Below are 14,938 nucleotides of genomic sequence, written 5' to 3' on the forward strand. Positions count from 1 at the left end.
TAGAATGTTGAATATTGTAGAGAAAGGTAAATAAAGCCTTGAAAAAGGAAAATAAACAGATGAAAAGTACAAGTGAAAAGAGATAAGTTTGTAAAAAGTGACAGTTAAGTCAGTTAGAGTTTTCTGCAGTTTAGGATATCCAGTTATCAGAAGTTCATGAAAGCCAGAGAGCATGTACTGCAGGGTGCTTATGGTGAAAACTTGAGACAGACTACTGCCAATAAAACAGTGAAGGGGAGATTTAATTGAGCTTTTTAAAAATCACAAAGGGCTATTCAGAGAATATCGTAACAAGAAATAATTTTAAATTTTGAGAGAATTCAAAGAGAGTAGGAGAATTTTTATCATTACACAAATCTTTACAAATTCTCTGCCCATATGTGAAGAAATTAGGAGGCTCTATTCACACTTTTAGATAAGATATACTTTCCTCACCTTCCAACATCTTCTTTAGCTACACCTTCCTTGTTTCTATTTTATTACAGTTTTATTATGGTTTTCTTTCCTGACTGAAAACATGCTTACCTATGTACATTCCCAATATGCTACAATCACAGCCTCTTACAGCAACTCCTCCTCAACTCCTCCTCCTCAGGAAATCTAAAACTGTAGATCCTCCTTTGACTTTGGTTATTGCTAATTTCTTCTGACTTTTATACCTCCTCCTTTCTGGCCACAATTTAAAGGGCTATTCCTCTGTCAAGCAAGATTATCATGCAACAGAACAGGGCAATACTCCACGGTTAGAAACCCTGCTAGTTCTACCAATCTGGAAGGCGGCGGCACGGTGGCACAGTGCTTAGCACTGCTGCCTCACAGGACCAGGGACCCGGGTTCTATTCCCGGCTTGGGTCACTGTGTGGAGTTTGCACATTCTCCCCGTGTCTGTGTGGGTTTCCTCCGGGTGCTCTGGTTTCCTCCCACACTCCAAAAGATGTGCAGGTTAGGTGAATTGGCCATGCCAAATTCTCCCTCCGTGTACCCAAACAGGCGCCGGAGTGTGGCAACTAGGGGATTTTCACAGTAACTTCATTGCAATGTTAAGACTATTGTGACTAATAAATGAACTTTATAAAGTATGGCTCCAAGTTACGGATCTACTCGCTGCTTAGTTACAAACAGGGCTCACAAAAAATTTCCCAGTGGCACCACAGATTTTGGACTTTATTAAAAACTGTTCACTCTGGCTGCAATAACAGTTGCCCTAATGGGGTTTGGCAGTGGGGAGGCAGTGGTATTGTCATGGACTAGTAACCAAGAGACCCAGGGCAAGATCTGGGGACTTGGGTTCAAATCCTGCCATGGCAGATAGTGAAAGTTGAATTCATAGAAACACAGAAAAACTAAAGCACAAAACAGGCCCTACGGCCCCACAAGTTGTGCCGAACATATCCCTACCTTTTAGGCCTACCTACAACCCTCCATCTTATTAAGTCCCATGTACTCATCCAGGAGTCTCTTAAAAGACCCTATTGAGTTTGCCTCCGCCACCACTGACGGCAGCCGATTCCACTCGCCCACCACCCTCTGTGTGAAAAACTTCCCCCTTGGGGAGCAGGCGGGTAAGTGGAACTGATTCGCTTCAGATCAGCCATGATCTTGTTGAATGGCGGGGCAGACTCGAAGGGCCAGATGGCCTACTCCTGCTCCTATTTCTTATGTTCTTATGTTCTAACATTTCCCCTGTACCTACCCCCCAGCACCTTAAACCCGTGTCCTCTCGTAGCAGCCATTTCCACCCTCGGAAAATGGGTAAAGATTAAAAAAAATCTGAAACTAAAAATCTAATGTGACCATGAAACCATTGTCAATTGTCATAAAAACCCATCTGGTTCACTAATGCCCTGCAGGGAAGGAAATCTGTCATCCTTACCTGACCGACATGTGACTCCAGATCCACAGTAATGTGGTTGATGCTCAAATGCCCTTTGAATTAGAGAGAAGTTAGGGATGGGCAATAAATACTGGCCCAGCCAGTGATGCTCATGTCCCATAAAATGAATAAAACAAGGTTCCACTTCAATACCCCAATCTCACTGTGGATTCAATGCCACAAAGCAAATGCATCAAATGTCTGTCATTTCTTGCATTTTTTTTTCTTTCTTAAGATGTGGGTTGTCACTGGTTAAGCCAGATTTTATTATCCATCCCCAAAGCCCTTGAGAAGGTAGTGGACCACTGCAGTCCATGTAGTGTAAGTGCACTCACACTGCTGAGAGGGAGGGAGTTCCAGGATATTGACCCAGCGACAGTGAAGGAAAGGTTATATATTTTCAATTTAGGATGGTGTGTGGCTTGGAGGAGAACTTCCAGATGGTGGTGTTCCCATGTGTCTGCTGCCTTTGCCCTTCCAAATGGTTGTCATTGTGGGTTTTGAAGGAGCTGCCCAGGGAGTCTTGGTGAGTTCCTGCAGTACATCTTGCAGAGGATTCATAGCGTCTGACCTGCTTGTCACCACAGTATTTATATGGTTAGCCCAGTTCAGTTTTTGGTCAATGGAATCTCCAGGATATGGAATATATCCTGATTTTCAGGATTTGAAATGGGGCGAATGCCAGGACTCAACGGGCTATCTTCCCCTCTGTAATTCTATCTGCTTAGCAGCCCGCCAGAAATTTCTATACCCAATCGCTCTGCTAAACAATTCACAGGAATGCACTTCCAAGGATATATCCAAATGAAATAGCAACTAATTTGCACTATTTAACTTTTACAGAACAATCTTGGATTTCAAGTCCATTTCCAGCTTTAAAATACTATCAATCATGCCATACATTCTCAAAGTGAAAAATATATTTAATAAAACTTGTGAAAAAAACAGTAAAAGTTTTGTTTGTACTGACCTGTAGCTGCCCAGTTTAACCCAGATAATGTCTTTGTAGCGTGGCTTCTTGCCTGCTTTGCAGTCATTGCAATACCAGCTCCCCTCTGGCATATCAATGCTCAAGCATTCTGGGTGAAATGCTGCAGGACAGGACTCGCAACACAAAAGGCTTCCCCCTGTAGAAAATGAGCCAGACTTAACGGAGGGAAGCAACATTTATAGAAATTTACATCATGTTTAAAAGAAACAATATTTACCACTTCATTTTGAAACTCACCTCAGGTGCAATGGGGCACTTTATTTGGGAGTGATATCGGAAAACTTTAAACAGGAAATCAGCAGTCACGCAATTATTATTTTTCAACTAAATAAAAAATTATCAGGACTTCTTTTTAAAACACGCACTTACATATTTGATAAAACATTAACTCAAAGATGCTCATAGATGGCACTTAAGAAATACAACAAAACTGTTCATGCCTCTTGCCAATGCAAGATGGCCACTGATATCCATCTGCACATTGCGCAGAATGCCAATGATAACACTCCATTGCACCCAGCCTGACAGTATCCACTACTCATTCATGTATCAATGGTGTGCTGTAAATGTGATGCAATGCACATTGTGCCATTCGTTGTGGCATTGTTTTTCTGCTTCTGTCTAAATCAATAAATATATTAATTTTAGTTGTGGTTTGAAGGCATTTGCTGTTAACAGTCGGAAAAAAATGCCAAAAAACAAGAGTCTGAATAATAGCATCTGGAGTTGATTTGCTTGTAAAAATATCAAGGAAGAACTGAAAATTTTACAGGACATAAATACTACCTTGAGCAATGCATGCTTGAATTAATGGAAGCAGACAACCTGAGTGAATAAGACCAACTGTGCAATACATCACACTTAAACAAGCAGCAATAAAAGTTGAATAGGGGAATGATTCGGCTACAATTCTTGCAGCATTGAAGTTGTAGCCGGGGGCTACAACTTCAATGCTGCAAGAATTTGGGTTTTTAAGATGCATTTTCACAATTCGGAATATGAGAAACAGAAATAAAATCTCTTGAGCTGAACAATGTCGCACTTGCATCCACAATATCCCATTGTCCCTGCTAAAGCCCGAGTCCAAATGGGGCTGTGACCCAGAAAAATCGACTTCCTCTGTAACAGACGCTCCGGCCAATCTGCTTCAATTAACAATTAAAGGGCGCTGCCTAGAACACAATCGTGATGATCTCAGCAACACAAAGACTTAACACAGTACTGGGACCTTTGCTGTTTGTAATATATTGGAGGAAAATGTAACTCGTTTGATTAGTAAGCTTGCGGATGACCCAAAGGTTGGTGGATTTGTGGATAGCAATGAGGACCGTCAGAGGATACAGCAGGATATAGATTGGTTGGAGGCTTGGGCGGAGAGATGGCAGATGGAGTTTAATCCGGACAAATGTGAGGCAATGCATTTTGGAAGGCTTAATACAGGTAGGAAATATAGAGCAAATGACAGAACCCTTAAGAATATCAATAGGCAGAGGGATCTGGGTGTATCGGTACACAGGTCACTGGAAGTGGCAACACAGGTGGAGAAGGTAGTTAAGAAGGCGTACAAGCATGCTTGCCTTCATCGGCCGTGGCATTGAGCTTAAAAACTGGCAAGTCATCTTGCAGCTTAAGAGAACCTTAGTTGGGCTGCACTTGGAATATAGTGGTCAATTCTGGTTGCCACACTATGAGAAGGATCTGGAGGCTTTGGAGAGGATACAGTAAAGATTTACCATGATGTTGCCTGGTATGGAGGGCATTAGCTTTGAGGAGAGGTTAGAGAAACTTGGTATGTTCGCACTGGAATGACGGAGGTTGAGGAGCGACCTGGTAGAAGTCTACAAGATTATGAGGGGCATGGACAGATTGGATAATCAGAAGCCTTTTCCCAGGGTGGAAGAGTCAATTACTAGGGGGCATAGATCTAAGGTGCAAGGGGCAAGGTTCAAAAGGAGATGTACGAGTTTTTTTTTACATAGAGGGTAGAAACAACAGTGGGATGAGAGATTATGACAGCTGGATCCTGTGAAATGAAAGGAAAAAAGTGTCCTATGTATGCGTGCGTCATGATCTTAGATAGAGGTATACGTGCATCAGCTCATTTCAGGAACATCTCATCTGTATATGAAGGTCACAGGGGAAGATCAGTTTGAAAAGCTAATTATTCAAGAGCTAAAATTGTTCGGTAAAAAAATCTCAAACCAACCTCTTGAACACACGAAGCACCAGCTAACATTGACATGAGCATGATGCCTGTGCCCCTTTTTTGGAGCAAAATGGTTGCTACAGATGATACTGTTGGCTGTCAGTATTACAGATCCTGCTGCAATACAGGTCTCCCCACCATGATAAGCCACAGGACAGCGGACGCAGCGCATCATTCGCCCTGCTAACAGAGAGAATTGAGTGTTAAACCTTTAAATAAAGTCGTCATTTTCTTAAAGCCCCACCTCTCTCAATTTTCACTACGCTCATATAGAAATATTTTAAAGCAGATTCAAATCAAAGATTTTACTTAAAAATACTGGCATCCCACTCCAACAAAAACCTCCTCTTTCCATGAAAACTACATTTGAATGTTCCTGAGAAATCCTGTTTTTGCTGGAATTTCAAGCATTTGTATTGAATATTTTAGTCTTTCAAATATATCTAAACACTCACTGAAACTTAATTTGATTTCAGGATCATTAATTTCAATACATTACAAATACCAAAAGGTATTTAGTTTTAACTTTTGCTTTACATCACAGAAGTTTCCTGAAAAGTCCACTTCTAAAAGATGTGATTTATGTAGCAGATAAATGTTTTTGGGGAAAACGCACAAAATTAGAAAGTTACAGGTTTTTGAATCATCTGTGTGGAAGAAGTCTGAGCAAAGAACAACCACGCAGTCATGAAGCAGCCTGACCTTGTAAGTGATTCTTAGATTTGGTATTTAAGTGAATTCCCCCATTGAAAGGTTTAAGTGTGATAAACATTTTGGTCATGAAATTAGTAAACCGCTTCTATCATCCGATTCATCGTACAGTGTAATGACACAAACGCAATGCGAATATAGACTCAAGTTAGGTCAGTGCAAAAACATTGTACAGTAGCCTTGGAGACAGAAATAGCTTTTCTCTAATTTAACCAGGTTTTGACTGCATTTAGTCTGGTTTATAAATTTTTTTTTGAAATTATTTAAGGAGTTATGGAGAATGCAGCTTTAAGACTTGTAAATTTTCAGAATTACAAATCTACATGAGGAACTCTTGCAGTGGTGTCCTGGAGTTGAGATGACTGACCTCCAAATAACACAACCATCTTCTTTTGTGCCAGGTAAGACTCCAACCAGGGGAGAGCTTTCCCCCTTCTTCCCATTAACTCTTTGCGAGGGCTCCTTGATGCCATACTGTTTGATACAACTCAGCACAAAATTCCACACTTAATTCATCACAAGGACTCCCACTTCAAAATTTGAAACACTGCCAGACTCAACTTATCCAATACCCACTTGAGGCCAGTGACACGCCACCCTATGGAGACACCATCTTCCATTTTTCACCCCAATCCTCTCTGATCCTTGGCTCATTGATTTCTAAAATTGTTAGCCTCATGTCATTGGTTGTTTTGCAACTTTACACATTCAACTTTTCTAATTAAGTCTAAGAATTTCCTCTCTTTCTAGTCTTTCAGCAATGGGGCTGACTCTCAACTGCCCTGAGGTAACTGAGGATGGGCAATAAATGCTGGCTAGCCAGCGATACATATGTCCCAAAAATGAATAAGTCTATTATTTATGGGGGATTGTGAAAATGTGATGGGGCCAGAGGCCCAAGCCTTGGGAACATGGGTTCAAGTCCCACATGGCAGTTGGTGGAATTTAAATCGGCACGGTGGCACAGTGGTTAGTACTGCTGCCTCACAGCTCCAGGGACCTGGGTTTGATTCCCGGCTTGGGTCACTGTCTGTGTAGAGTTTGCACATTCTCCCCGTGTCTGCTGGGTTTCCTCCGGGTGCTCTGGTTTCCTCCCACAGTCCAAAGATGTGCCATTGGCCATGCTAAATTGCCCCTTAGTGTCGGGGAATGTGTAGGTTTGAGGGATTAGTGGCATAAATTTGTGGGGATCGGGCCTGGGGTGGATTGTTGTCGGTGCAGACTCGATGGGCCGAATGGCCTCCTTCTGCACTGTCGGGATTCGATGAATTGATAAATCTGGAACATAAAGCTAATCATGACAAATATCATCAACTATTTTAAGAATCCATCTGATTCACTGATGCCCTGCAGGGAAGCAAATCTGCCATCCTTACCTGGGCTGGCCTATGCATGACTTCAGAGCCACAGTACTGAAATAGCTAGGCAAGGCACTCAGTTGAAGGGCAATTAGGGATGATCAACAAATGCTGGTCTTGTCTGCAACACCCATATTCCATGAAAGAATTAAGAAACAAAATGGCAGAGCCTTTTAACTCTCACGTTCTAGAAATTTCCTCCTAATTTTGTCACAACTCCTCACACATTCAAAAGTCACCTTAAATTTTACCTTATTTACTGCTTTTCTGCATTACATACCGTTCCTATCCTTCCCAGCTACTCCATATCTAAATTACAATTGGGAAACAAGTCGATATATTTGCATATGTGACAGTATATGAATGCATCCAAATCTAGGAATATAGCAAATTACAGGATGAGAAAAGACCATTATGATATATCTAGATGGTCACAAAGTTGGAAATAACAAACACTATTTTTTCCTCTTATTCTTCATCACTTTCCCTACCAAATAACTATTCAAATTCTTTCCTGAATGTGCCCACCTTGTTTGCCTCAGTGGCCCCTTCAATAGTTTGTACTACATAATTAATAACCCAAGGTAGGTAAATGTAAATCCTAATATGTATCCCTAAAGCACTCTTAAATCAATTCTAATCCACTTCCGGAAACTTACCACTATCCTACCCCACCCTACCCATTTTGTGCCTTTCAAATGTTAAGGACAAGTCTATCACCTGCTGCAGGGTTTTTCTCAAATCCCAAGATAAATCCTTAAAACACTTTTTATTGATTTTAAAAGCAAGGTTTGAAAGTGCAGTCAAAGAACTTACTTTAATTAACTTTCATGTTATTAATCTATTACAATTAGACAACCATATCAATTTAATTCAAAATCATATAATTACATTTAAGGCCCATTTAAAATTTAAATCCTGTCAAATAAATTATTCACACAATTTTAATAATCTCTAATCTCGCAGAGGGATTTTGCACCTTTTGTTGCCCTGGGGTTCGAAGGGTTTGTGGCATGGCAACTTATACAAGTGTGCAGTGGGCATCGAAACCTCTTGTTCTCAAACACAGTTGGGGGGTACTTTCTCACACAGTCCTCGTGGTAGAACTTGCCACACAGAGGAACATTACAACGTTTAACATCAGACCCATGCTTCTTACACACAAAACATGTGTGAACACCTGCACAAAATAAACAAAAAGAAAAAACACAATCCATAAATTTGATTTTCTTAAAAAAGGTTCCATGAATACAGTAAGTTAAAACACTCGGGGAATTTCACAGTAACTTCATTGCAGTGTTAATGTAAGCCTTACTTGTGACTAATAAACTTTAACTTTAATTGTCCTTATAAACAATGCATGCATTAAATCATGGGTTTTTGCAGCTTTTGCAGAGGTTGGGTGTTTGGTCATTATGACGTGTAAAAATATCTTCAGAATTTGCGAAACATCAACTGTAAAATTACTCATTTTAAGATCTGCCAGATAACATTGTTAGAAATGCAACTATTTATTCAACCTATAATTCAAAGCATTATCTCTGTGCAACAATGACTGGAGGAAATGGTTGCACAGCTGCATAAAAATCTTACTTTAGACAGATTATCCTTTCAGGCAAGTCTACTGTATTTTAATCTGCTCCAACCAAGGGCTACCACCAGCCACTACTTCAATAGCATGTCTGTTCTCCTTCCCCAATCACCACCCAGAGACCAATTGGTTACTCCTTAAATATTGAAGCAATTTGGTGGCCACACGTAGCAAGACCTGTACAACATTTAGGCTTGGGCTGATAAGTGGCAGGCAACATTTACACAACGCTAGACAAAGATAACTCCAGCGAGAGAGAATTTATCTCCCTGACATTCAAGACATTACCATTAATAAATAATCCACCAACATCCTGGGGTTAACTAGCAACTGAACTGGATCAACCATATAAATGCTGTGGCTACAGCAGCAGGTCAGGGGCTGTGCACCATCCAGAAGACATGTCAAGAGTGTGACAAAATACTCTTTGCTTGACTGAATGAGTGTGATTCCAACAACATTCAAGAAACTCAACATCATCCAGGGCAAAACAGCCTGCTTATTGGCACTGCATCCACGACTTTTAGCATTGCTGCCTCACAACGCCAGGGACCCGGGTTCGATTCCCAGCTTGGGTCACTGTCCGTGTGGAGTTTGCACATTCTCCCCGTGTATGCGTGGATTTCCTCCGGGTGCTCTGGTTTCCTCCCACAGTCTGAAAGACATGCTAGTTAGGTGCATTGACCCAAACAGGTGCCGGTGTGTGGCGACTAGGGGAATTTCATTGCAGTGTTAATGTAAGCCTTGCTTGTGACTAATAAATAAATAAACTTGTATAAACTTTAAACCTTGGAAACATTCATGCTCACTGGTGCACAGTGGCACCATATACAACATGCTCTACAGCAACTTGTCAAGACTGTTTTGAATGCACCTTCCAAACTCTCAACCTCTACCACCTAGAAGGACAAGGACAGCAGGTGTATGAGAACACACTGTAGGAGTGGCATGGTGGCAGAGTGGTTTGCATTGCTACCTCAGTGCCAGGGACCTGGGTTCGATTCCAGCCTTGGGCGATTGTGCAAATTCTACACAGACATTCTCCCGGTGTCTGCGTGGGTTTCCTCCGGGTGCTCCGGTTTCCTCCCACAGTCCAAAGATGTGCAGGTTAAGTGGATAGGCCACGCAAAATTTCTCCATAAGTGTCTCAAGATGTGGACGGCAGGGTGGCACAGTGGTTAGCACTACTGCCTCACAGCGCCAGGGACCCGGGCTCAATTCTGGCCTCGGGTCACTGTCTGTATGGAGTTTGCACATTCTCCCCGTGTCTATGTGGATTTCTTCTGGGTGTTCTGGTTTCCTCCCACAGTCCAAAGATGTGTGGGTTAGGTTGATCGGCTATGCTAAATTGACCCTAGTGTCAGCGGATTAGCAGGGTAAATATGTGGCATTACAGGAATAGGGTTTGGGTGGGATTGTGGTCGGTGCAGACTCGATGGGTCAAATGGCCCTCTTCTGCACTGTAAGGACTTTATGACTCTAAGAGGTGTAGGTTCGGGGGAATCAACGTGGCAAATGCGTGAAGTTACGAGGATAGGGCGGGAGGTGGGTGCATACTTGATCGGCCGAATGGCCTCCTTCTGCACTGTAGGGATCCAATGATTCTACACAACCACCTTCAAATTCTAAGCCACACACGAGCCTGACTTGAACTTTAATCGTTGATCCCAACACTGAAACTCAGTCAAAATTCTGGAACTCCCTCGCTAACAACATGGGAGTATCTACACCAGATGGACTACAGCAGTTCAAAAGAGCTAGCCGCTACCTGCTTCAGAGCAGCTATAAGTTCACAATAAATGCTCGACTTACCAGCAATGCTCACATCCAAAAAAAAAATACAAACTTGCTAAGATTAGACCATGGGGAGCACAGGTCACAATATAATTAGGGAGATGTGCTAGATATACCATTTACATCTGTGGTTTGAGTGATTCTATTGTTTTGGATTTGAGATTATCCTTTACCAATGAAGTGCAGACTGATACATGGGCACTCCTGTACTGTTCCATTCATACCATATTATTAATTTATGGACAAGAAAATAAACTGCTCATTTAACTGGATTATGAAGCATAGAATACAGCTGAATTCATATCATGGGAGCTCAGGTCTGGGTAACTTAGCATGTTATTGGAATTGTCAGAGCTATTACTATGCTGCTCTTCTAACAACTGGAAATGTACCAAAGTGAATAAGCTGAATTCAACAAAAAAAGTTTAAGGGGGATGGATGTAAAAGAACCCTTTGTAATCAAAACAGGAATGGAATTGGAGGACGGTGAAATAATGTGAGACATGCAACAGAATATTGGACAAACTCCATTTAAAACAAGTGTAACCTCTCGCAACCAATCATGCTACCCAACACAAATGCATTGCAATAGCAGGATTTTTCTACCTCCTCCAATATCTAGATGATTTGGGACATATAGGTCATGGTACTGGACACATTTGGCCACAATTCTTTCAATTTATCCAAACTGGACCACAGTACATGCAGTTTATCTGGGACCTTTGGCTACAAAGAAAATTTAAATTATACTGGAAATTTTGAAGTAGCTTATGTATGAGAAGAACGCAGTTTCAGTAGCTGTTTGGCATCTTGGGTGAAAGACATTACAATCTCAGTCATTTTCTGTTCTGCATGACTTCTTCAAAGACTGGATGAGCTTCTACCCCTACAGATTAGGAGAAGTTTTTAAAAAACCCCACTGTTGGAAGAAAATCTGAAATAAAAACAGCAGGTAATGAAGAATCACGCCTGAAACAGTAATTGTCCTGTGTGTTTCACATGCACAACACAAAATAATCTGTTTGACATGCGAAAGGTGCAGGTGACATCTACAAACATACGTTTACCTAATTTTGCCTTTATTCGCCCACTCAAATCTGGCATTGCAAAGCACCAAGCAAATGCAAAATGAGTCAAATGATTGTAAGTTTGGAAAAGCAGAGCAGGTGTACAAAAGGATGTGACATAATGGAATCTCATATCGTTTTATAGATCGTGTGTTCAGTGTGAAGGTAAGAAAAACAAGATTTAATTCTGGCTGTGGTAAAATTCAAGCAATATAAGTAATGTACAAGATGAGTCATTCTCAAATTAGTCACTTTGTGCTAAATACTACCCAGTTCTGAAATCCATTCAGTGGTTACATTATCGTGTTGCTTTATTTTACTCTGTTTAGCTAATTATTTTCTTTTAAGAAGAAACACTAGTTTGTGTTGAATTAAACACGATCTTGGCAAAGTAAATTTAGTGTGAAGGATGTTTTAAATAAAGAATGAAACCAAGGTGGCAATTATGCAGTACGGAAACATTTTTCAACACTTTGTTTAACTTTCTTTATGTGCACTATGTATTTACAAAGCTCAGAACCATTTGTTGAATATTTTGACGAATGAACTGTTAACAGTTGTATATTAAAAGATCTGAGGTTTGACTTTTCCATGAAGCTCAAATTTCTGTCAAACAGCATACTAATCTTTTTCCAAACAAAGCCAGCTGATAATTTCAGGACACGTAATTGTTTTGCATTTCAAGCAGACAATTAAAACAATCCAAATTTGATTTGAGCTACATGAATTTAGGTTTTAAATCTTAAGAGAATGTTGCTTACAACTCAATTCATTTCAAGAGGGAGCTGACTTTGACAGTAAAAAAATAAAAATACGTTACCTGATGTGCATTCTCTGCACATAAATTTGCCTTGAGGTAGTTTAGACAGCCCAAGGCAAGCCAAGTGGAACGCCCCACAACACTGTCCTTCACAAAGGAGCAGTTCACCAGAATTCTCACATATCTATAAACAAAAGAAAAATCATGCGTCAGTTTGTGGAAAAGTTAGCAAACTGTCCAAAATCAAATTTTAAAGACACCTTCATGCTTGCAAAAGATGTGCAATTCAAGTTTAGTTTTGACTGAAGTGTGTATGCTGTTCCTAAATTATTTAAAAGCTTGTATATAACCCTACATAACTGTCATCTGAGGAATAAAAAGATCACTTTCTCTCTACTGTATCTCAACTGCAAAAATCACTTAAATTTTAAAAAATTAGGTATACCAAGAAGAAAGACAGATTACTCACCTTTAGGTGCAGTATTCCTCATTCTTCAAATGAAGTTGTCCTCCACATACCTTGGGTGAGGTCAGCATACCAACAGGAAACTCACTAGGGACGCCTGTCCCCTTAAGAGACTCAGCCAGTACCACATACTGCCCCCTTCCCGTGCCCAAATACAGTAACCCCACGTGGCAATCTTGAGTTCTTTTTGACAAGAGAAGACAAGGCAGAAGAGGATAAGCAAGGAGACCAGCAAGGAATCCATTGCCCTCTCATTTTTTAAAAAAGCCAAGAAACTTATTGAAACTTTGCTGTTAATTCATGTTCAGTTTTCTTTTTAAAATAATGTCCTACAGATGCTAAACACACGTCACACAGGCTTAACAAATGGATAAACCGAAAGCTAAAGAGCCAAAACCTTAGACTAGATGTTTATACAAAAGATTGAAAACTTGATTTGTGGGGATTAACCTTAAGCAAGGAGTACAGTAACATAGTACACCGAAAAAGGGAAGCAAGCTCTTTCACTTTTTATTGTCCTTCACATACAATAGGTGATTCTGTTAAAAGATCCGCTTCAGAAATGGGAGGTATTTTAGTATCTACGACACAGACACAGTTAGCCCCTACCTAACCAAGTATCTATGTAGTCAAGTGTGAACTATAAGCATGATAAATATGTAAAGATTATTTAACATGGTTTCTTTGTATATATCGTTCAGTGCAACGTGCATAAAACCAGCCAACACAGTGGAGATTACTTGTGTGAAATATGATGCTTAACAATGAAGTCCAACATGTTAGATAGTTTCTGCTCCATGGTTGAAGTGAGTTGGTCTCCACTCTTCATTCAATTTTATGTGGGAGAAAATGAACCTTTAAGCCATTAAAAAGTAGTGATGTGTTCAATCCACATTAATTTCATAAACTACTGACAAACCACCAATAGTATGTGAACATACAGAAATTGTAAGATGATTTACTTTAATTCTGCAAAGACCACACGGTGAAGTATCTTCAAACTCCTCAGATATTAGATCATCACGTGAGTGAAGGTACCCATATTACTACTTTATATATATAAAAAAACTAAAACGCACACAAATAGGGAGCCAGTTTCTTTATTCATAAGTCAAGCACATAATAAAAATATCCAGCGATCAATAGTTTTTATCACAAGTCAGAAAGACAGATGGAATGCAGTCACATCTGCGGTACTCATGATTTTAGATTTTCTTTCTTGCTCATGAAATAAATTGATCACGTGACCGAACAGCTCTATTTCTTTGTACAGTATGTATGCTTGAAGTTCGTCTCACCTGACAAACTCCTTCTTTCTTAGCTGTACCACTGCCTCCTCGTTCTCCTTGAGATTTTTTGGATGATACAGATGAAGCCTCTGTGGGGGTTTCATCTGCACTTTCATCTGCTGACTCCAACTGCCCATCAAATGATGTCTGAACGCAAAAGACAAAACACAAAATTATATTTCAATATCATCAATTACTATGATGCTGCAACATAAATTAATACATTGTAAAATAATTAGTTCACTGCAAATCTGCAAAAGCAGTATCAAAAGATCAGATGGGGTCATGCAATCTTTATACAACATTTATTTATGCAACACAAAAACAGGAACTGTAATGTACTGTACCTTTCCAGAAGTTTCAGTATACAAGTTTGAAAATTTTAAAACATGTTTAATTCAGCAAATAAATAAGCAGGACATAAGATACTGCTCACAAATATTACATGCATTCCTCAACGTGATGAGCTTGAAACAAGAGAAATGCTTACAACAGCAGCTTCTGCACAGCACCCCGTGTCAGAAGGGCATCAGCAAACGTCTACTTGCCACTGGAACCTCTGATCAAGAATAGTGTATAGGAAACACCTTGACATAAATTAAATTCCATATACAAATTAAGGAAGCCACTATGCTCTCCACAACAAGTTAACATTTATTAAATACTAATTGACAATCTTCTAATTTTTGATCTAAGTAGAAGAACTGAAGCGGCCAAGTGTGTTGGGGGTTCCAATGTGCTTTTCCTATGAATTGGCCCCACATGAATTCTGAATCTTCGAAAACCAAATTCCACTTTCTTGAAACATCATTTCATGACTAAAGGAATGATG

The 14,938-nt window shown here is 40.1% G+C and overlaps 1 protein-coding gene across 7 annotated transcripts in view; it reads right to left on the bottom strand.

Annotated features, from left to right (window-relative positions):
* LOC144500199 (histone-lysine N-methyltransferase NSD2-like) overlaps positions 1 to 14,938 on the bottom strand; it is a 108,144-nt gene that overhangs the window by 32,414 nt on the left and 60,792 nt on the right. For 6 of the 7 annotated variants that reach the window (XM_078222908.1, XM_078222899.1, XM_078222916.1 and 3 more), the window contains exons 11-15: positions 14,116 to 14,253; positions 12,412 to 12,535; positions 8,119 to 8,319; positions 5,071 to 5,253; positions 2,844 to 3,000 (exon numbers count right to left, since the gene is read on the bottom strand). In XM_078222908.1, the coding sequence (XP_078079034.1) occupies positions 2,844 to 3,000; positions 5,071 to 5,253; positions 8,119 to 8,319; positions 12,412 to 12,535; positions 14,116 to 14,253 (803 nt within the window). The remainder of the gene's footprint in view (positions 1 to 2,843; positions 3,001 to 5,070; positions 5,254 to 8,118; positions 8,320 to 12,411; positions 12,536 to 14,115; positions 14,254 to 14,938) is intronic. The other variant, XM_078222923.1, reaches the window with a different exon arrangement.

Source organism: Mustelus asterias, chromosome 1 (assembly GCF_964213995.1).
Source record: "Mustelus asterias chromosome 1, sMusAst1.hap1.1, whole genome shotgun sequence".
Classification (NCBI taxonomy): domain Eukaryota; kingdom Metazoa; phylum Chordata; class Chondrichthyes; order Carcharhiniformes; family Triakidae; genus Mustelus; species Mustelus asterias.